The following is a 23,964-nucleotide window of genomic DNA, read 5'->3' as shown; positions in this document are numbered from 1 at the left end:
GACTGAGGGTGGGGCATGGAAGTAGAAGAGTGAGGGTGGATGGTATTGGGAGGGGTCAATGAGGGAGCTACAGCTGGGATACAAAATGAATAAACAGTAATAATAAAAGAAATTTTAAAAGGTGATATTCACAAGCACTGTCCTCAAAAAAAAAAAAAAAAAAAAAAAAAAAGAGTCTGTAAGTTCCTGCTATTTGGACCCAAGACATTCTTTTTTCTATTTGCCCTTTGCTAAAATGAGAGTGTAAATCTTATTTGAATCCTTAATGTATCCCTTATGAACCCTTCCATATTCCTTGCACACCACTTTTAAAATATAATTTGGCTATCTCTGCACATAATTATAGAAAACATATGCACATGTAATCTCATCTCCTGTGGTCCTTGGTATTGCCTAAGTTAGAAGCTCTTGAAAACAAGGGCTTTCCTCTTGCTCATCGGTATCCTGCTCAGCTTCTTCAGGCAGCCTTGTTTACTCCAGGCCTTCATTTCTGCCCCCAACAGATGCTTCTTATGAAAAAATCAAGTTTTTAAAAGAATCCTTTCTTTCTCAACCTATCTTGTGACATTTTTTCTACCTCTTGGCTTTTACCAAAATTTCCCATTTTCAGGGAAAACCGTAGCATGTCTCCTGGTGATATTACTCACACTCCCACACATCTCCTATCTCTGGGTCAGGAAGTGGGGAGTCAGCATACTTCTCAGTCTGTAAAACTGACTCCTGAGTGTGGCTTCGGTCCTCTTCGGAATTTTCTCCTGCTTATTTTCAGCTCAGGATATTTTACTTCTTCCCACACCCTAATAGTCATGTCCCTAGGAACTTGATTATGTCATTCATACTATTTCTTTTTACTTCATGTTCTGCCACAGCGTTTGTTTGTTTGTTTGTTTGTTTCTTTGATCTCTCCTATCCAGTGTCTCAAATGCTGAATCCTTTCTGTGAGCTAGTTTAAAACCCTGCACTTAAAGTAATTTGCTGTTCATACATTCCTATTGTTGTAGCCAGAATGTTATCAACAACCAGAAAAATGTTGTTTCTGAATTCATTTTTCTTTGTATATGTGTGGCATGTGGACACATTTGTACACATGCTTATAGCTGGATATATTTGTACAGATGCTCATTCTTATATGTTGAGTGGGCAACAGTTGACCTTGGCTATCTTCTTTCATTGTTTTTGACCTATGCCTTGAAGCAAAGTCTTTCACTTGAACTCAGAGATAACCAATTTTAAAAATCTAGCCAAGCAGTTTCTGTCAGGAATCCCTTTTGTTTACCTTTCGAGAGATGGAATATAGGTAGGCCATATCTGCCTAGATTTTGTATGGGTGCTGGAGATCTGAATTCTGCTCCTTGAGCTTGAACAAGTTCTTTTTTTCTTTCTTTCTTTCCATTTTTTTATTTTAATTTTTATTATTTAGACTTCATTCACTTTGTATCCCCCTGTGGCCCCTTCCTCCTCCCCTCCCAATCCTATACTCCCTCCCCTTCTCCACTCATACCCCTCCCCAAATCCACTGATAGGGGAGGTCCTCCTCTTCTTCCTTCTGATCCTAGTCTATCAGGTCTCATCAGGAGTAGCTGCACTCTCTTCCTCTGTGGCCTGGTAAGGTTGCTCCCCATCAGGGGGAGGTGATCAAAGAGAAGGCCAATCAGTTCATGTCAGAGACAGTCCCTGTTCCCATTACTATGGAGCCCACTTGGACACTGAACTGCCATGGATAACATCTGTGCAGGGGTTCTAGGTTATCTCCATCAATAGTCCTTGGTTGGAGTATCAGTCTCAGAAAAGACCCTTGTGCCCAGAATTTTTGGTTCTGTTGCTCTACTTGTGGAGCTCCTGTACTCTCCAAGTCTTTGAACAAGTTCTTAAACCACTGTGCAAACTCCCAGGCTCTTCTCTTTTCTACTTAGCTTCAGAACTCAAACTCAAGTTATTTTTTCTCTTTAAACAAAACTACTAATCATTTCAGTAATCGTTTAAGCTATTCTTATCTTAATAAAACTCACATGTCCCTACAAAACATCTCACTTCTCATTAAATTGTTTAATGTTTGTAAAGAATTCTCCTCAGCATTGTTTTTAACTCTGACCTTTATTACATATTTAGTTCCGATATCATTCTGCTTTAATGATAGATGCAAGGACATAGTTTGGTCCTTGCCTCATATAATTTTATTTTTGTTGTTGCAAATTATATTTGCCTTTTAACACACATGCATTTGTTTTTTAAATTTTATTTATTTTTATTTTCTGCCTATGGGTACTTTGCTTACATGTATGTCTGTGCCCCATATGTGTATAATGCTTCTACAGCCCAGGAGAAAAGATGTTAGATCCTCTGGAACCGGAGGTACAGGTTGTCGTTAGCTACCACATGAATGCTGTGCCTTGAACTTGGGTCTTTCAGATGAGCAGTCAGTACTGTGTTCTTAAGCACTGAAATATCTCTTCAGTCACCACATTCATCTCTGGATTTCTATAACACTGTAGTCTACTGAGTTTCCCCCACTATACTTCTCCTCCACCCCTTCTTCTTCCTCTCAATGCCAGCATATTTCTTGCTTATTTTGTACATCATGTTATTCATGCTATATTGGTTTCCATGGAAGGTTATTCAACCTTACATGCATCCCTTAACTAAAACCCCACCTACCTACAACTTTACCACAGTCCAAAGCATACAACACACACACACACACACACACACACACACACACACACATACACACACACATAGCTCAAACATTATGAGTAGACTGTAGGTCAAAGAAACACCTTAAGTTTCATTATTTAAATCTGTCTTGATTACCTTTTCTTACAACATTTACTTAAATCTTTGAGGGAATCCAATATATGAAACCTTACCCTCCTAAGGCAAAGCATCCCAGTACAAGAACATACAACCTTCAAGCACTGCATGGCCTTAATGGTCTACCACTTTGTAGAACATCACATACATGCTGTGTTTTACACTTGCTACTGTGTGCCCTTTAGAAAATGTCTGACAAATGTGGACTGCAGATGCCCCTCCCCCAAGCTCCTGTCTGATTGAATCCATCTCAAATTGCTTGGTTCCTAATTCTTTGGTACATAATCTTTGTCTTTAAAATCACCATCTCAAGTCATTTCATATCACATCTCATCTATTTCATACCAGTATCCACAACAGTTTTCTTGTCCCCAGGTTTCTTTCACTACTTTTTCTTTATTGACAGAACTTTTATTAAAGAGCAAATATGGTCACTTACTACAATACTTTGATACATATCCATGTTGGGTCACATAATTATTCAATAAGTTACAATTTTCCCAACATAAAAGAAAAACTCCTTAAACCAATTCATTAGTCCCTTTAAAATGTGGCTCCTTTTAATGCTTCTATGTTCAAAGGCAACACTGTTGGTGCCATGTATTTGTTTTATGTATTTGTCAAATCTCTTCTGCACACCCTTCTTTCTCTGGACCTTGGGATGTATTATGTCATCTCTCTTTATTCTTCTCCTGAACAATACCTTCATATCTTTGATTTGGAGGTTGAAAAATAAGTTGAAGACATCATTTTAGAACACAGCCTGGTCTCAACTTAAGATAAAATGCTCCCTCATCTGTTAATTTCCCTCCTCTCATCCCTTTCTCTCTCTTCCGTTCCTTTCTTCATTTTTAAAAGGAGATTCTATATATATAGTCTGAGTTAGTCTTAAGTTAGTAAACTCTCTGTCTCAACTCTGGGGGTGTTAACATTATGGTGGTGTGACAACATGCCTCATGTGCTTTAGTCTTTCTTTACCATCCTCTATTTCTGATTTTTTTTATAAATAAGTATATAAATGCCATGCCTTTGACTCTTTAGCTTATGTTCCTATTCTACTAAACAAATATTCACCTCTTCAGTTCTGCATCCTCATTCTGTTTTTTTGATTCTGCATAACAACTCATTTCAATTTAGATGCCTCAACCTATGCTGCTTCCTTTCTTATTTCTGTAAGTAGGCTGAGTGACCTTTCTATTATCCTTGTATTCAGTCATAAGTATGAATTTAAAAAGTTTATTCAAATCTGTTTCAAAGAAAGAGTTTGGTCCATCTCTGACATGAGTCTGTCAATATTATATAAACATTCTTTCTTAGTAAAAGTTCTGTTGCTATGAAGAGATACCATGACCCCAGCAACTCTTATTAAAAGAGCATTTAGTTGAGGGTGGCTCACAGGTTTAGAGGTTTAGTCCATATTTATCATGGCGGAAAGAATGGGCACATGCAGGCAGATATGGTGCTGGAAAAGAAACTAAAGGTTTTATAACTAGAAAGGTGGGCAGAAGGAAGAGAAAGCTACTAGGCCTGGCTTGAGCATTTGAAAGCTTAAAGCCCACCCCAGATGACATATGTCCTCCAACAAGGCTACACTTACTCAAAGAAGACCATACCTCCTAATAGTGCCAATCCCTGGTGACCAAGCATTCAAATCTATGAACCTAAGGGGGCCATTTCTCTTCAGACCACCATACATTCTTTATTTTCGCTAGTATGTTCAGGCCTGTAAGGCTCTTAGACACTGTAGATATGGGTGTCAACAAAAAGTAGCCCATGTTAAAAATAATCCCTGTTCCCCTTATTAGGGAAACCCACTTGGTTACTGAGCTACGACAGGCTACATCCGAGCAGAGGTTCCAGGTTATATCCATACATGGAACTCAATAGGGGGCTCTTTGAACTTCTCACTTCCCAAGGGAGGAGCAGCCCTGCTGGGCCACAGAGGAGGATTTTGCAGCCAGTCCTGAAGATACCTGATAAAACAGGGTCAGATGAAAGGGGAGAAGGTCCTCCCCTATCAGTGTACTTGGAAAAGGGAAGAGAGGAGATGAGGGAGAGAGGGAGGGGTTGAAAGGGGCTGAGGGAGGGGATACAGCTGGGATACAGAGTTAATAAAATGTAACTAATAATAATTAAAAAAAGTAGCTCACTTCAGGAGTAGAGAGGAAAAAAAAGGTGGGTGGTTAGGAGGAGAGAAAAGAGATCATGGAAGAAAAGAAAGGTTTGGCTCACAAAATTTGCTTCTAGAACACTTCCTGATAAACTGAAGATTGTCAAACGTCCCCCACTTTTGAAGAATTCATCACCTCCTGATAGCACCGAGTTAGAACCTAGCCTTTAACACATAAAACTGTATAGAACATTCTAGATTGCTAGACTGAAAGATTCAAACTATATCAGATGTTAAAGTTGTTTTTTTGTTTTTTTTTTTTATTACAACCTGTCATCAACAAACATCTAAGACTACACTGGGACCAATACATGAGCTGTTATGAATCTGCTTCTTTTGGTTGTTAAGCTTTTAAATGCCAAATGCAACCAGATATTGTATGTTAATCTAGACAGATATAAACAGTCTTACATCGTATCTTTAACGCCAAAATCTTTACAGTGAATCAGGAAAGACCCAAAGGGTCATTCCTTTAAGGTTAGTTCATTCAGCCTAACAAGATGAAACTCATTAGAAGACACCATAGTGAACAAACCCTGTCATTATTCCTACTGATATTCCCTCAAGGTTGGATCTAGCACCACACTTTAAAAGTACTTCTTGGCTACTAGGAAAAATAGATAAGTTCCATTTCAGTTTGAGTGATGTTAGGTCAGGTTATGTTTGTCTTTTGCTGTGACCGGAGTTTATCTGGCACTTAACATTCCATAGAACTGAAAAGAAAATCTGTAAACACTCACAGGAAGTTTGTTTTAGGAAAATGTACTCTTTGTCTTCTTAAACTCATAAGCTAATATCTGTAAGTGTATATGTTTTAAAAATAATATCTGTTCATAATAGTTAATTTCTCAGAATTTATAACAGTCTTCTTTCTTTTCAGTAGGTTTCTTTATAAGATGGTATCATATTTACTTTTTAAGCAACTTATTTGTTGAAACATGCTTATAACTTTTTATAAATATACAGACTTAATAAAACTGGTATGGCTAATATCAAAATTGTTGGAACTGTCTATAGTTTCTTCATTTCATGTATACTAGCTCTCCTTGCCATAATTTAATTATTTTTAATGCTGAGAATTAGTCTAGCCCAGCAGAAGCAATGTATCCTCTTCCATAACACAGAGTTCTTGGTAATAAATGTTATCATAGTTTCAGACCAAAATTCTGCAAAACACAGACTTCAGGGGCTGGATAGATGGCACTGCTGATAAAGGACTTGCAATACAAGCATGAATATTTTGAGATTAGATCCTTTGCACTCATAGAAAAGCTAAAAGTGGCAGTGGTTGTCTGTTATCGAGTGCTGGTGGGAAAGGGTAAAGACAGAGAGACCCAAGGTGCTTGCTGGTCAACCACTGTATCCAGTCAGTGAACTCAAATAATGAGAGATCCTGTTCCAAGACAAGGTGATAAGTGATTGAGGAAGACGTCAACATCCACTTCATGTAACATGTGCACATCCCAACACGTGTGAATTGTACCACTGCCCACACCCACATTAGCACATATCAAAAGACCTTACAGTACAGTTATTGTAAATAGACTGGATATAGCTAGACAATCTACTTTTCTTTTTACCGGCAAGTGAATAAAGGTCAATGAAATCTCTGTTACTGATAGCCTCTGTGACGTCAGAAATGATTTTCAGTGAAAATGTTTCAGGGAAAACAGTATATTAGAAAAAAGAAAACATCTGAATCAGTTATATCTACTTGCCTGTATTTCTTTTTTTATTAGGAATCTATTGCAATACTTATTTTCTTTCCAATCCTTCAACAGACTGTTGATTGCGCAATTCTGGATAGATCATGTCAGTATCAATTTAATTCATTTATATAACATTATTTAGCAATTACAATTTCTGATTTTAACACATTTCTAGATATCTTAACTTATTTTTATAGGTAGGAATATAGCTAGGTAGCCTACTAGCTATATTAATAGAGGGTATTTATGATTTGACTTATCTCTTTATTAGACTCTGGTGTCATCACATCTACAAAAGTCTTTAATTATGAAACAGATTCAACCAGATTTCTACTTATAATTGATACTGGAGGAGTCAAGAGACATGTTTTGACCGTTAATATAGTTGATGTTCCAGAACCTCCAGACTGTACTGTTGACCCCCTCTTTTCTTCTGGCTCAGGTATGATTCTTTTTTTTTTTTTTTTTCTGTTGCTTAGTTTCAATAAAAATCCACAGTGAAAGAAATGAAAGATGCTGTTTAGTATAAAGATATTCAGGAATATTTTGTTAGGAAGAATGTAAGTATATATAGATATTTAATTATACAAGCATATGCCCGTATACACGTGCATCAGAAAACACACAGATGCTCACAAGAATAGATTGAAAGGATGTTTGTGAGGTAGAAATTTCCACTTACACTTGTGAGCTTACACATTAAAATTAAGAAAATAATATTCTTAAGGACATTTATAAAAATTAGTAATACGGGAGGGCAGGAGTGATATGTCAGTAAATGTCTTAATGAAGGGCTCTTCTTTCTTGGCTAACAAGTGACTTTGGCTATATTTTCATTATTATTTGTTTTTTATAACAAATCTATTATCATAAAGTGTTTCATCTAAAATATTCTATTTTTGCTCACAATTATTTTTCAAGTAAGTTATCGTGATCAGTGCTTAGTCTGTGTTCTTTGTCACGAATCAGAGTTTTTTTAACTATCAGATATTGTTTAAAAAATACAATTTTTCTCCAAAAAATTTCAGTGACAAAATACTTCACATGCCTTAAAATTGTGTCAGTTACCCTACATTATTTTCTGATTATAAAGAGGGTGTGTGACAAATAACAATAAAAATTATTGAGGATTTGGTGCCTGGTGCTTACAGTATAAATTGATGGGTGTGCCATCACTCAAATTTGTTCCTGTAGCAGAAAATACAACAATGCACAAACAACAGCAAGCAGGTGTAGGAATGTTATTTATGAATACTGAAATTTCAGCTTCTTACAGCTTTTTTTGTATCATAAAATATGTCTTCTTTGTGCTTTTATATCACTTAATTTTATAGACGTTATTTTTAGTTCATAGATCATAGAACCACTGATAGAATTCTAGATGTAACTCATGAATAAGTTTAAAGATATATAGAACAGACCAAAAAAAAAAAAAAAAAAGAGCAGCCAACAGTTTGTTTCAGTAATCCTGGCAGGGTATGGTACATTTTGGACAAAGAATGTGATAGAAATAAGTGGAAACAACTGACTTGATATTGCTTAAATACTAAATTAACCTGATGACAAAGTAAACAAAAAGGAAGAAGGAAAGCTTTCAGGTGTCTTACTGGTAAAACTGAGGCAGAGATCCTCAAGCATAAAAGGGAAACCGAGGAACAGACATTTGAAGAGAATTGTGGGCTCACTTGGAATTTGAGTTGTTTGTAAGGAGTTAGGGAATAAATAAGGACCAAAACATGATAGGCAAGCAATCTTCCACTGAATGACATTCCCAGTGCAACGTATCATATTTGATATGCCTTCACTACATATATCAAAGGAGGGATTTAAGTTAGCAGCTGAGCTCAGAGGTCTTACATAGGGCTATGAAGGTTTTGTAATTGAAACCATGTATTTGGATGAAATCATTCAATCACAGTGGGGCCTTAGAGTAAAGGAAGGCACAGGGCCAAACCTTGAAGAAATACATTTAATGACATCGGGAAGAAAGTTAGCCTGCCAAGAAAAGAAAGAGCATTCAAAATGGTGGTAGCCAAAGAAGAGAGTTATGCCATGAATGACAAGGGAAAAGAACATTCCAGGAGAATTACAGGTGCTTGCTTAGTATTCTACAGTTAACCTAAATGGTTATTACATTGCCTGTTGCTTCCTGCACAAACTGTAAGGAAACGTTAACTATTGAGTCTAGAAACTATTTTACCAAGTCATAGGTGAAGCCAGAGTGTTGCAAGCTGATTAGTGAGTCTTTGAAAAAGAGAACCTTTCTTTAAGCAGCTTAACATGAAATTGGAGAGAAGGCAGTGGATGGGTTATATGGGATTGCAAGACTCGTCTGTTTTCTTTTTTATTTTTGTTTTTGTTTTTGTTTTTTTTTTCTTTCAAAAGGAAGACATCCGGGTACTTTCATAAACAGAGAAGATTTGTTTGACTGGTAGGTTGAGCTCACACCGAGGAAAGTGCAAATGGGGGGACAAAAGCACAGCTGGGATGAATGACACATCCATCACTGTGTGCATCTCTCTCCCGAACAGTTACAGGTTTTTATCATTTGATTTTCTGAGTTTATCAAATTAAAAAAGGCCTTGAAATTTTATATTTTCTCCTCTCAAATTATACTTTTGTACTCTATATTCTGAAAACATACTAGATACCTGAGTGACTCAGCTTGAGTGTCTACTTGAAAGACATCTTTATCACTGCAATTAAAGCGGCGTTCCATGAAAGTATGATTTATTATACCACAATTTTCAAGACCGTTAATTTGAACTATAAATTTCTTTTGCAAGCATGAAGTAATTTTTAAATACATAATTTTCAAGTTTGAAATGTACAAAGCAAATCAAATGCTCAATTTACTCAATGAATACATTCAACATTTTTAAATGATTATTAAAATAAATTAGGATTTTTGTGTATGAAAGTACCTCTAATATATCGTGCTTAACTAACTATTGCATATACTTCCTCTGGAATGCTGAGTGAGTTTGGAAATGGACTGTGTATTCCATAATGTCAATACAAAAGTAGCCTTTTACTTACTTTTACTATTATGAAAAAATGTTTCCTGACAATATATGCAGTTTGTTCTCACAGGAAAGGAAAGCATGGTATACGCTATAGAGTTAACTCAATAAGTGGGTTCTATTCATGCTTCACTTTTGTTTCCTGTGATGGTCAAGTGCTGAGGTGTCAGATTATCTCTCCTGATCTCCTCTGACCTCTTGACCCTTTTCTGGATCTCAGACTCCTATAACTCCTGAGTACCTGCCTCTTACTTTGGAGGACCTTCTTGTCTTTGAGAAGACAATAAACAATAAACTTGAGAATGACAGATAAGGGAGGTCGTCACCAGAGACTGTGGGTTGTTAAGACACTGTTGGACACAGTTTGGAAATCTGTAACAGGGCTCTGTCTTATCAAAGAACTTAAGAGCTATTCAGATTGTCAACTTTGATTTTGCAGTAGATGTTTTCCACAGACGCTGGAAGTTTTGGAGCAAACCCTTCCTAGTGGTACTCTTTTACCTGCCAAGGAAAGAAAGAACAGTCACTTATGTAAATGTCAACGGGAAATCAATAACATGGACACCAATTTTGGTTCATTTGTCTAGCAAGCATCGATGTACAAATACGTTTTGGGAAACTTCCTGCTGTAGAATGGATTTTAGATTGAGTAGGAAGTGAAAAAAATGATATAAAGCTTGACGATGAAGAGTAAGACAGAATTGGGACCACGAGTAAACAGTGCTGGTTCAGGTGTGATGTTTTCCAGAAATGCACGTGTTGACACCCTAATGAGTAGGCAGGCTTGAAAGGGCCGTTGACAAAAGGAGAACCAAAGAGCAAAGGAGACACAGCACAGTGATGAGCTTTGTCCCTTGTGGAGAAGTTCTTTTCTTTCACAAGAACAGGACACAGGGATATAAGTGGTGAGGAAGAACCTTTGGTGGAAGTTCAGCTCTTTTCAGCCTAATTGGTTGTTTACTCTGTGATATTTTGATAGCTCTGCTATGAACTTCAAGATAGATGAGAAGGGGTTAAAAGTTTAGGGGAAAAGGCAAACTGAAATAGCGTTTAAAGTTAAAGAGTACACTAATGGAGAATTGCTCCAGAACACTGAGGGTCCAGTACGGTTAAGCCCTTAATAATTCTCTTTGTAGATAATAGCTCAGGCTCATAAAGACTCAGAACAAAACATCTGACAACTGGCCAACAGTTGGACAATTCAAAAGAATCTTAAATCTAGTGTTCTGATCATTTGATTCAAGCTGAATTATAGAAGCCTGTGTCTGTCTAGTTATGCTTTACTTCATTTTATTTTAAATCTCACTTATTATGTAAAAGTAATTTTGTTATTACTTGTTTGACTTTAATAAAAAGAAAAAAATTCTGAGATGTCTTTTTAAGTGTTTTTGTCCCTCCCTGCACTACTGTATACTCATGATGCTTCAAAGAGAATTTTCTGGTTTTGCACTTTGAATAGATTTAATTTTTCTAGTAACAATTCACAGCATAATTAGACCTAATGTTAGCATTTTTTCTCTTACAGTTTTTCTGGGTTAATTTTTGCTTGACATATGGCTTCATAGTAAAATGAAAACTTAAAACATTGATTACTAAGTTTATTAAGATTTCATTTTTCATATTATTAATTCACCCAAGTTATTTTAACATTTGATTATAATCTGTCTTTACCTTATGCTCAGGCAGGTTTTTGTGTATTGATATTATTTCTACTTCTTTTTTCTCCTCGTTCTTCTTGCATTGTTTCTGGAAAAAATATGAAAAGCACAATCCTACATATAAGCATTAACCTCAGCTTACACCAAAAAATTTTTAGAGGTTTCCTTTAAACATCACAAAGATTTAAATTTAACAATCTTTATGGCAAGAAATCTTTATGGGGACATCTTTATTACAAGCTGGAGGCCTAAGGCAGGGCAGGCTTCTGGGAAGACATGAGGTTGATTCTAGCTGCTACTCCTTTTAGCAGGGATCATGAAGACTGAAGAAGACACCTTCAAAATAGACAGGTCTCAGTGGGAGATGGGGAAAAACAACCCCCTCACAAAATTTACCCTACCTACAAGATGTACAGGGATAAAGATAGAACAGAAATTGAGGAAATGTCCAACCAATGCCTGACCCAACCTGGGACCCACCCCATGGGAGAAGGCCATGTCCTTACATCGTTAACGATATTCTGCTATGCTCACAAACAGGAGCGTAGCATAGTTGTCCTCTGAGAGGCTCCACCCAGAAGTGAATTGAAGCAGATGCTGAGACTCAGAGCCAAACATTCGGGGAAGCAGAGGGAGTTTGCAGAGAAGTGGAAGGAAGAATGTAGAGGAGACAGAACTCCACAAGAAGACCATCAGAGCCAAATAACCAGGGACCAAAGGAGCTTGTGGAGGCTGAAGCTCCAACCAAGGACCATGCAAGGATTGGACCTAGGCCCTCTACACAGATGTAGCCTATAGGCAGCTTGGTCCTAATATGGATCCTTTGTAAGGGAAGTAAGAGTCGATCGACTCTGACATGGACTCTGTTGCCTGCTTTTCTATCACTTTCCCCTCTTGGGGCTGCGTTTCCAAGCCTCATGGAAAGAGCATGAGCTCTGTCTTGATTTGATTTGATTAACTGGGGTGGGTGGGTAGAGGGCTCTCCCCTTTCTGAGGAATAGGAGAGAAGGAATGGAGAAAAAGGAAGAGGGTTGGTGTGGAAGGAGAGGAGGGAGAGGGCTACAGAAAGATGTAAATAAATTAATTTAAAAATTAATTTGGTTGAGTATTTTGATAAAAATTTGATTCTATTATAATTTTAATTTAGTCTACTTGTTAGATAACAAATAGGAAATTTTAGAATGCTTCGTCATTGACCTTGAGATCATGTTTCAATAAGGTCTAATGGAACAACACATAGATACCCACAGACTCACACACAGACTCACCCAAACATGTGCACATGCACAGACTCTCTTAAACACGCACACACAAGTACACACAGAGACACATATATGTGCACACATATCACACACATGCACATGTGTGCATACACACAGGCATGCATGTGTACAAGTGTCTTCATTTCAAAACATCAAGAAAACAATTCACTTAACCTGTCTTTTACTGAGCCCACTCTGTTACTCTATGCCTGTATTCAATACGCTTTGTGTATTTCTTAAAACGTTCATTCAGTTTTGTAAAAACATGATAGAACATTTGCGAGAGTTGGAGGTTAACTATTCTCTACCCACATACTTCTGGAAGAAACTGACCCAAGTAGACTTAGAAATGTTTTTGGAACCTTACTGTATCCTCATGTCATGTTCTTTCTTACTAAGCTATAGTTGCTGCCTGTAATGATACAGAGTAAAGAAAAGCATCACGTGGGATAGGAAAGAGAAAGAGAGACATAGAGAACCAGATCACTGTCCTAAATGGTTATCCCAGCCCCACAATAATCTAAAATTCACTTTAACATGATTAATATTTGATTTTAATTCAATGGTTTTCTTTTTTTTTTTTCTTTTTTCTTCACAGCTACCTTTGAAATTGCTGAGGACTATCCACTCTTTCAATCCATTTATAAAGTGACTGTCACAGATGAAGACATTCCACATGGTGACAAAGTGACAGTAGGTCGTCATTGGGAGAGATACAGACATTTCTGCAGGAGGCATACAGGGCAAAGCATCTGAGACAGTTCAAAAGACTAGAGAATGCATTTTTATAAGTGTGTGTATGTGTATTTGTCTGTGCATTTATATGTGTGTGTGTGTGATGTGTGTATGTGTCTGTGTATGTGTGTGTGTATACTTTGCCTTACTAATTCATAAGTATATAATCTAAAGATTTTTTACATAACTGATTATAAAGTTTATAATTATAACTTTATGATTATAAAATTTCTCTTTTTTGATTTAAATTTTTATTTATTGCTATTTATTCACTTTGTATCCCAGCTGTAGCCCCCTTCTTCCTCCCTTCCCAATCCCGCCCTCCCTCTTTCTTCTTCTCCCATGCCCCTCCTCCAGTCCACTGATAGGGGAGATCCCTCTCCCCTTCCATCTGATCCTAGACTATCATGTCTCACCAGGAATGTCTGCATTGTCTTCCTCTGTGGCTTAGTAAAACTTCCTTAACCCCCTCAGAGGGAGGTGATCAAAGAGTTAGCCACTGAGTTCATGTCAGAGACAGTCCCTGTTCCCCTTACTAAGGAACCCACTTGGATACTGAACTTCCATGGGCTACATCTGTGCAGGGGTCCCAGATTATCTTTATACATGGTCCTTGTTTGGAGTATCAGTCTCAGAAAAGACCCCTGTATCCAGATTTCTTGGTTCTGGTGTTTTACTTGTGGAGCTCCTGTTCACTCCATGTTTCTGTCTTCCCCTTCTTTCATAAGATTCCCTGCAGTCTGCCCAAAGTTTGGATATGAATCTCAGCATCTACTTTAATATCTTGTTGGGTAGAGTCTTTCAGAGGCTCTCTGTGGTAGGCTCCTGTCCTGTTTTTTGTTTTCTCCCTCTTCAGATGTCTGTCCCATTTGTCTCTCTGAATGAGGGTTGAGAATCTTTCCCACGGTCCTCCTTCTTGCTTAGTTTCTTTAGGTGTACAGATTTTAGTAATGATTATCCTATATTGTATGTCTAATATCCACTTATAAGTGAATATATACCATGTTATTCTTTCTGCTTCTGGGATACCTCACTAAAGTTTCTCATAAACTTTGCAAAAATAAAACTTCTGAAGTTCTATCTTGGGAGTGTACTGCCTTTTAAACTTTGAGAGTCCTCATGACTTCCTGGAAGCTGTTCCTTTTGAATACATACTGAAATCCTTTTCTACCAGTTCAGTAACTCTATCAGTGAAGGAACGGAGCACCAACTGATGCTGGGCTCTTCGCTGACCTGGGTGGTTTTGAATTTTCCCTAGGCTAGTGGCATGACATGGGAAAGTCCCATAATCTCCTTGATTTCCGCAATTAACAGGCATTTCTTTTTCTTTCCCTACTCCTCATTGACATATGTGTTGTTGTCAGTCAAGGTAGTAAAACTCTCTGTGGAATAGCAAAAATTATATTGTTATAGGCTATATATAGCCTACAATTGTCAATAAATCTGAGATCTTTCCTATTAGATAATGTCTTTTCAGAAGATTGATGAAAAATAACCAGGCTGGAGAGATGGCTCAGAGGCTAAGAGCAATGACTGCTCTTCCAGAGGTCCTGAGTTCAATTCCCAGCACCCACATGGTGGCTCACAACCATCTGTAATGATATCTGGTGCCCTCTTGCAGATAGAACATTGTATATATAATAAATAAATCTTAAGAAAAATAACCTCTGGTCCAGATGAAAATACTTATTGCCGGTCTGCTATTCATGGAAACATGAGAGGGAGCAGCGAGTGATAGTTTCAAAATATAATATTCTGAGAATTGGTTATATTGCTGGGATATAGAATTCATACCCTTTTAAAAATGAATTCGCAACAGCAACTGTACCTTTCCCAAATTATTATCTCCTTTAACTTTCTTGTCGGGTAGTTTTGAGAATATCTTTATCTAATTTAACCTCTCCTTAAATCACAGAAGTTTTAGTAAAGTTTTTAAACCTGCATATACCATTGTATTAATATCTGAAATTTAAAATGTGTAGAAATCTTGAATGTTTTAAAATTTAAAAAGTGACAATAAGTTCATTCTGTATGTATTTCCTTTCATATATAGAATCACTGGTAGAATCAGAAACGGGCATGTTTAAATTATTTTAGGAAAGTGTGGTGTACAACTCCATTAAATATTTGCAAAGGGAGTGTAAAATCAGTAAGTGACACTATTGTTCTCTACTGCAAATAAGACTATGCCACTGATTTTATGCCAGCTAGACAATAAGATTGGGAAATATAAATCACTAAGGAACTTTCTACATGTTTGTCTCATTGTTGTACATTTATAAATCTTCTGTGCCTTTTCCTTTATTTTTGAGTGAGTAACTTACATCTTATTTTCCAGTACAACATTGAGACAGAGTTATCTGGACCAAAGAGGGGAGCAAACTCCTTTGGAGTAGATCCTGTAAATGGTGTTGTTAGCGTAAGAGGTGAAGATGTCTTGGACTTTGATGCTGGATATCATGTAATTTAATTTTATTATTCCTCTATTAAGAATAGAAATTAATTGAAAAATTAAAGATATTTTGTCATTCCAAAGGGTAATATTTTGTGAGATTCATTTGCAGAGTTTTGTAGTTAACCAAATGTCTAGACCTAATCCTTAGATTTACCAAAATGTAGAGATTGTGCCTTTACTATATAAAAGTTTCTAAAGTAATTTAAGAGAAAATTATCACATATATCCTAGCTAACTGACCATTGGGATAAATGAGTGTGAAAGACAGATGAATATATACCTTTTGGCTGTTATGACTGCTATTGAAAAATATTCCTGTTTTAGAAATACATCCATTTATGTTAACTCATGATGCGGTTGAGAAAATGGGTAAGTTGAAATGCAAGACTCTTCAACCTTCCTCATGCTGCAACCCTTTAATACAGTTCCTTATGGTGTGGTGACCCTCAACAATAAAGTCATTTCATTGCTATTTCATAACCTTATAATTTGCTACTGTTATGAATCATAATAATAATCATCATAGTGGTTATGATCCATAATCATTAAGAGCAATAACTGATGTGCAGGATATCTGATATGTGACCCCCAAAGGTATTGTGACCCACAGGACGAGAACCACTCCACTGCTCTAGAACAAAAACGAAGTCACTGACAATATTTAGGAGGAAAATTGAAGATGACTTCGATTTTCTAATCTGAAAAGGAGGTGGGGCAAGGAAAGCCAATGGATCTTATTTAACCTTCAGTTTGGAAACATTAAGAGTTGCAGAATAGTGGGGCTGGCAACAGCAGACTTTAAGGGTACTCTATAAATAGAGTACGTTAGAGAGAAAAAGAGGTGGAAGTTAGCTAGACTACCTCCATCTGCATGTAAGTGGTTCAGAGCTACCTTTCTGGGACTCTCCCTTTCATCTTCTGTCCCTCTATTCACACATTCTCCACAGCATATGCAGGCTTCTAAAATTTCTTTCTTTCTTTATCCTTACTATACACTCCAGCAACTAATTTTATATGATTGAGCATAGGTTCACCCACATAACCACTGCCATTCACTCAACATGGAAGCTTCTATGTTGTAAGCATTTGTTAATATTTGTTAATGACCTTTTGCTGTGCTAGGAGTGCTTTGTTTGTGTCCCCAAAGTAGCACTAGATAGGAATCCCATGACATCCAGGGGGTGAGAGGAGGGATAGGCTGACAAGGAGCTTACTCAATTCTAATAACATTCCTAGTCCTTCAGAAACCACATCATGTTCTTATCCTAAAGAATAGCTTGAAGTCCTGTATCTTGGGATCAGCCCCAAGCAGTCTGGATCTTTAAGAGCATCACTTCATTATATTTTGTGTTTATGGTTAAATGTAGAATTCATTCATGTTTTGTTTCTACTGCTTCTATATTTAGGCCAGTAGCCAAGCTCTAAAGACTTCTGAGTGAAATTTTATAGCATATTAAATGAATCTTTTTTGAAATTTATTGTGAGTTTAGTTGAAAAATTATTAATGCTTATTAACACTATTCATCAAATGTATATCTGTATCTAAATATATTATATAAGTATAAATATATATATAATTTATAAATTTGGAGAAAAAATATATATGCATATATTTGAAGAAAGCTACAAATGTAGCATGGGACATTTAAAGTATATATGTATTAACAGTTTTCAAAAAGTATATTATAATTTTTCAAAACCTCTCTTCCAGACGTTCCAGCTTTCAGTAAGAGCAACAGATACAACGGGTTTGTTCTGTCAAGGGACACTAATTATCAATATTAGAAACACAAATGATGAGACGCCTCAATTTGAGTAAGCACATTCGTTTCTAAGTGTAAGCACAGGAGATTGGTAAAAACACAAGTTTTTGTATGCAGTATAAATGACAATAAAGAGCCTTTGATAACGCGGAAAACGATCTCAGGTTCTTCTCTGTCAAAACACATTAGAATATGCCCACAACCGATGCACGTGAGAACAATGTACAAAGTGTATCAGAAAAGACACAAAACAAGTTTGGAAATTCTCAAGCTGTAGTGTGATAGAATGATTTGGTTGTGTTTCTGTTTTCATTTCCCAAAAATAAAGCTAGTACACTGATTTCCAATAACTGCATTGACCTTTAAAAGTCTAAATATTTAAATATTTTATTTTCATATTTCCACGTACAATGTAACATTAGGAAATATATGCAGATTATGAATTAATATTTTCTATACTTCAAAATGTAGTGATTAAATATATTATAAAAGAAAAGTAATCAAATATAAAAGTAATCAAAGATAGAAAGTAGTAGTGTAAGGTTACTTTCCTTGTGTTAGTAAGTTGTATCTCCACAGATGATCACAGAGAGCAGTTTATTGAGTTCTTGAATTCATCTGGTTGCAGTATCTGAATAACTGAAACAAATTTGGTGGTTCCATAATCCCTTATTTCTAAAAATGGTCAATCTGTACATCTACCTTTGTTTGTAGTGAAAATTCCATTATGATTTAAGAATAATATTTTGTTGTTATCATTACTTAATAAACATAAATCAATTCCCCATGTAGCAGAATTTATTGCTAAGTATATGTGAGCCATGACCAAATTACTACATAGTTCCTAATTTTCTTTTCATTTATAAAGAGACACAGAACATTAACAAAATAGGGCAACAGAAAAAAAAAGGTGATTTAAAGTGTTCTAGAATATAGCTTTTTATATGAGGCATTTTCTTTATTATACTAGGTGTGAAAGAAAGACCAGGTGTGATGTGACCAAGAGTGCTACCTGTAGGCATAGCATGACTCAACATTTTTGTCCTTGGACCTCACAGGCCACATAAGTTATCAGTTAGGTATGATGTCTAAAAAAAATTGCCAAGTAAAGAAACTTACATTTCAGATATATTCTGGAGACTGTCAGGTACATTGTGTGACTCGCAGAAAGGTAATACATAATGTTGCAGAAATTGACATTATACTTTGCTCTAAGTTATATCTTTGGAAAGCAATACATCCTCCAAGATTACAAGATGAAAATGAATATGTTTAGTGTTCATTTTTCAACCATTCCATGCATTGGCTGTTTGGAAAAATGGAGATGCATTATTCCATTTTGTTTTTCATTTTTCACCTCTCTTATTCCATTCTTGTTCCTTCTAATCTGGCTGAAAAACGGAGATAATATGAAACAAAAAGCATATTAAAAATAATCCATGTAACTTTATGATGCAAAGACCTTTTCCCAACATTTGAATATGTTTAGAGCTCTTAAACTCTTGACAAGAGTAAATAGCATTAATAACTTAGAATTCCTTTGGTTTATGAATCAGCATTTATATTGTACAGTTGTTAAGTTGTTTCTAAAGTTTTTCTTCACAATTTTATTTTTAGGCCATTTCCTATGGATTCAATTAATGTGACTGAAAATAAACCCATTGGAGATTTTGTAGCAAGAGTAAAAGCCACAGACCGTGATGAAGACAGCACCATTGTGTACTCCTTTAAAACCCAGCAGGAAATATTCGGTTTAGACCCTTGTAAGTTTTAGATAAATACTTCTAGAGTACTTTAGCTAAACATAAATCAGTCTCTACACTCGTTTTGGATTTTGGACTGGTAAAATTACTCTTTAAAAATTAAACAGAGTAGTAAACATAGCAGAAACATGTGACATTTATTCTTACAACTTTCCTACTTGTTCAAATAGTCTTGTGAAACAGAGAATGATATAAAACTTTGACTCTCATTGTAGAATATTATCCTTCACAGATGATTTGCTTGAATATATCTGTGGTCATATTTGTAAAACTTGGGGCTTTTACCAGGTGTTTTACTCTTAAATATTGGATTATAGATAGAACTTTGTCTATGTGGAAAAAAATAGTTACTCTGAAACATTGTTCTTGTGGGTATACGTTTAATCTGGTATCATTAAGTGTGATAATCAAGTAAAGAAACAAAAGCACTAAGAGTACGTTCTGGAAGAGCTGGCGATGCAGTTTTAGATGGACTATAGTCTCCATCTAGTTCTAGAACTTGAAGTCAGGAAAAAAAGGTACACAGAAAGTGGAAACACTTAGAGTAGATTAGAACACGAAAGAATGAGTGGGATATAATCAGGATAATTTGGCCAGCAAGAGTTCCTGTCTCTCACTTTGACAGTGTTGGTGTCCTGAACAATCTGGGTCTTTCTGTCTCAGAGTTTAGTAGGCACACCTAACCTAGAAGTCAGAAGAACAGAAAGATTTCACAGGTTGGCCAATCTGAGGTTCAGTATAGCCATGCATATGGCAACACAGAATAAAAAACCTACTTAAAACATTAAGACATTTGTATGTATCTTTGTGTCTCTGTGTGTGTTTCAATTTTAATATAACTCAACTACATCGTTCTTGAGCATGAATTCTGTAGAATAGAGTGTGTTGCAACAGTGTCCAAAAGTTGAAAAGGCTGAAGAAAAAAAATAAAATATTTACAAATTCAGTTGTAGCTTCTTCATTTCAGAAGCAATACAGGAGAGCAGCCAAATATATGTATAAACTAAACTACAACATAATAAACTAAAAGACTGCTGTTACCTTTCCAACCTCCAAATTGACCAGGCATCTCCTTGTGGGCCACCAAAATCCAAAACAAATGAGAACAGACTTGTCAAGTTGGCACATTGCAAAACCATCATACTTAATCATCCAATACTTGAAAAAATATTTAAATTCATAATTTTTAATCTGTTCACAAATCTTCATATTTAAATATTAGTGGAAGAAAAAAGTAAGAAAATGTCAGTAGACTTGCAAAGCCTTATGAAAATTCTGAAGACATACAGGATAATCCCAAGGTAGATCATTTCAAAGCAAAAAGAAAATTCTTAAAGGAAAAGTAAGTTGTAACACCAGGGATGAACAGGCACCCCATTTTAGCAAACTTTTCTTAGTTTAGTTTAACACTTTATTTGTGTGTAACTACATAACTGAAACTTGTTATCAGAAGCAATGAATAATTGGGATGAGTTTTTGCACTCACTACTATGATACATTATACTTAATATCAAATGTGACCTCTTATATTTGGTATTTCAGAATAGGAATGCTACTTCCTGTGTTTGGTAAACAAATACATGATAATTGAAAATATCTAGAGGAAATGTGATGAAATGAGCCTTAATATGGAATTATTTTAAAATAAGTATGTAGTAAAGAAAAAGTTTTAAACTTTTTGCAGTGGGTATACACTTGGTGAGCATCACGTTCTTACAAATGGAAATTATATCCTTATCTAAATTTAAACATCATCAGTATAGACTAACCTAGGAATAAATATTCTGGTTTAACCGCTTTTATTTATTTCCTTCCTTAGTCACAGGTACAATCACTGTGCTTCAACCTCTGAATCTTGACAATCCACAGAACTCCAGAATCTACTCTTTGGAAGTTGAAGCCACAGACGATGGCAATAACACTAGCTCCTATATGTTCACAGTTTTTGTGGAAGATGTTGACGATCCTATTTACTGTGATCCAAGGTTTTCAACGGGCGCAGGTACGTAACAAGTCAATTTCATTCAAAGATTCAAGAAGCATTGTCTGTGGTAGAACAAGTACCATGGAAGCATACTCGGTGATTTGATTTAGGGTGAAGAATACTAAGGATTGAACCCTTGACCTTATGTATTAAGAGGCATGCTCCATCAGTGAACTATAATTCTATTCTAGAGGATTTTGTTTATTTGTTTCTTTGTTTGTTTGGCTTGTTTTTGTTTTTAAATTTATTTAGTTATTCACTTTACCTCTTTCCTGTCCTCCAGTCTTATCCTCCCTTCTTTCTCTATGCCTCCTCTCTTATTCCTTATAAAAGGAGGGCCCCACCTCCTTGACCAACCCACCCCAGCACATCAAATCACATCAGGACTGAGCACTTCCTCCTCCAGGGTGGCAGGGGAGGTGATTAAAAATCATGTGACAGAATCCATGTCAGAGACAGCACCCGTTCCCCTTACTAGGATATACACATGAAGACCAAAATGCCCATCAGGTATGTACATGTAGGAAGCCCAGATCGAGTCCATGCATGGTCTAGCAAGCTTGCTACTTCAGTCTCTGGAAGTTCAGGCTGGGCTTGAATTTGTGATTCTACTCTGTCATTCATCCAGGTTCACCAATCTTGAATTGGTTTATAAACAACAATCAGTGAAAAAAAAAATATTTTTGTCTTGAATATGCAAGCAAACAAGGACAGGCATATGGGAGAGTTTGTAGAATGAAAAAATAATAATATTTTAAAATTAATTACACTTTATTCACTTTGTATCCCCCCTGTAGCTCCCTCCCTCCTCTGCTCCCAATCCCTCCCTTCCTCCCCCTTCTCCATGCATGCCCCTCCCCAAGTCCAATGATAGGAAAGGTCTTCTTTTCCTTCCTTATGATCCTAGTCTATTAGGTCTCATCAGATGTGGCTGCATTGTCTTCCTCTGTGGCCTAGTAAGGTTGCTCCCACCTCAGGGGGAGGTGATCAAAGAGCACGCCAATCAGTTCATGTCAGAGACAGTCTCTGTTCCCATTACTATGGAACCCACTTGGACACTGAACTGCCATGGGCTACATCTGTGCAGGGGTTCTAGGTTATCTCCATGCATGGTACTTGGTTGGAGTATCAGTCTCAGGAAAGACCCCTGTGCTCAGATTTTTTTTTTTTTTTTGGTTCTGTTGCTCTCCTTGTGGAGTTCCTGTCCTCTCCAGATCCTACTATTTCCCACTTCAAAAAAGAATATTTTTAAAGATTTAAAAGCTATATAAGGGAAAATAGGTTAAAAAGTAAAATAAATAATCTGCATAAGTCAGATTTCAATTATAATTATTTGCTTGGTTGATAGAGGAGAAGGGTAATGGAAATAGTATTTGAAATGCATTTATAACATATGGCTTAATATGTTCCTCATAATTTGTCAAATGTATAAAAATCTAAATAGTAAGATATAACTCGTATGACTGCGGAGAAAAGTGCAGTCAATAAAGTGAGTTTTGCAAGCGTAAGGACCTGTGTGAAATCCTCAGAACCCGTGTTTGAAAAATAAACAAAACCCAACAAACTAATAAACTAACAAAACGCAGCTGGTGTAATGTGCTTGTAATCCCACTGCTGGTGCGTCAGAGATTGGTGAGTCTCTGGTGGACCTTGGCCAGTCAGCCTTGTCAGTTGGTAGGCTCAAGCTTAGACAAAGAACTACTGGCAACCAAGGAATACTGAGAGCAGGGGAAATAGTCTTTCCCAAGGAGAAAGCACAGGAATTGGTTACGCCAGGCCTGATGATCATTGCTGAACACATATAAACAAGGAAGATTACACCGACACTAAAGGTAGAATTTATATGTTTATAAACCACACACACACACACATACGCACACAAACCAGCAATGAAATAAAAAGAGGCCATAAATTTGAAAGAGCCTAAGAAGATAGAAATATATAGTAGTAGTTAGAAGAAGAAAAGCGAAGAAAGAAGATGTTGTTATTATAGCATAATCTCAAATTTTAAAAAAATAGTCCAAAATATAGCAAATTTACAAGGATCTGGGTGTAGACTTGCTTTCTGTCTTAGTGTTCATGCAGATATTATCTTTTTGGATGACTATGAAACGATTTGATGTTCTTGTTAATTTCATTTTAGTGTCTCCACATTATAGTAAACTTTTAAAAGATGCACATGGATCTCAAGGTCATCCTGACCTGATTTCTACCATAGACTTGGCTGAGCTGCTAAGGCATGTTGGAGACCAGGAAGCCCTTGTCCCATCACATCCAGTGGTTTTCCTAAAACTAAGGCAAAGCATGAAGAATTCACTTTAAACAATGGTTCAAATTCTGTGAACTTTCCCAAAAGACATCATTACAATTTGCATGTTGCCCATTTGACATTCATGAAATCAGTTCACTTACTGCTTTTATTTGCCGAGACTTGACAACTACCCAGAATGAGTCACTAAACAAGATACATTCAGTGTAAAAAAGGTTGACAAAGTTAACCAATCTTAACTAATACAAAAATTTGTTCCACAAATATCCTTAGAAATACCAAAGACCATACGGATTCTGTGAGACTTCCAAAGTAAATTATGAACAATAGCCACAGAGTTGGAGGGATTGCTCAATGGTTAA

General features: G+C 36.3%; 1 protein-coding gene across 1 annotated transcript in view; it reads left to right on the top strand.

Moving 5' to 3' along the window:
* The window catches only part of LOC132649777 (cadherin EGF LAG seven-pass G-type receptor 2-like), a 98,554-nt gene that overhangs the window by 3,744 nt on the left and 70,846 nt on the right, over positions 1 to 23,964 (top strand). The window contains exons 3-8 of the mRNA XM_060374217.1: positions 6,962 to 7,132; positions 13,232 to 13,326; positions 15,707 to 15,829; positions 17,535 to 17,638; positions 19,204 to 19,349; positions 21,169 to 21,351. Of these exons, the coding sequence (XP_060230200.1) occupies positions 6,962 to 7,132; positions 13,232 to 13,326; positions 15,707 to 15,829; positions 17,535 to 17,638; positions 19,204 to 19,349; positions 21,169 to 21,351 (822 nt within the window). The remainder of the gene's footprint in view (positions 1 to 6,961; positions 7,133 to 13,231; positions 13,327 to 15,706; positions 15,830 to 17,534; positions 17,639 to 19,203; positions 19,350 to 21,168; positions 21,352 to 23,964) is intronic.

The sequence above is a fragment of the Meriones unguiculatus genome, chromosome 21, assembly GCF_030254825.1.
Source record: "Meriones unguiculatus strain TT.TT164.6M chromosome 21, Bangor_MerUng_6.1, whole genome shotgun sequence".
Taxonomy (NCBI): Eukaryota; Metazoa; Chordata; class Mammalia; order Rodentia; family Muridae; genus Meriones; species Meriones unguiculatus.
Note: the sequence above shows the minus strand (reverse complement) of the source record. Positions and strands in the feature narration are given on the sequence as shown.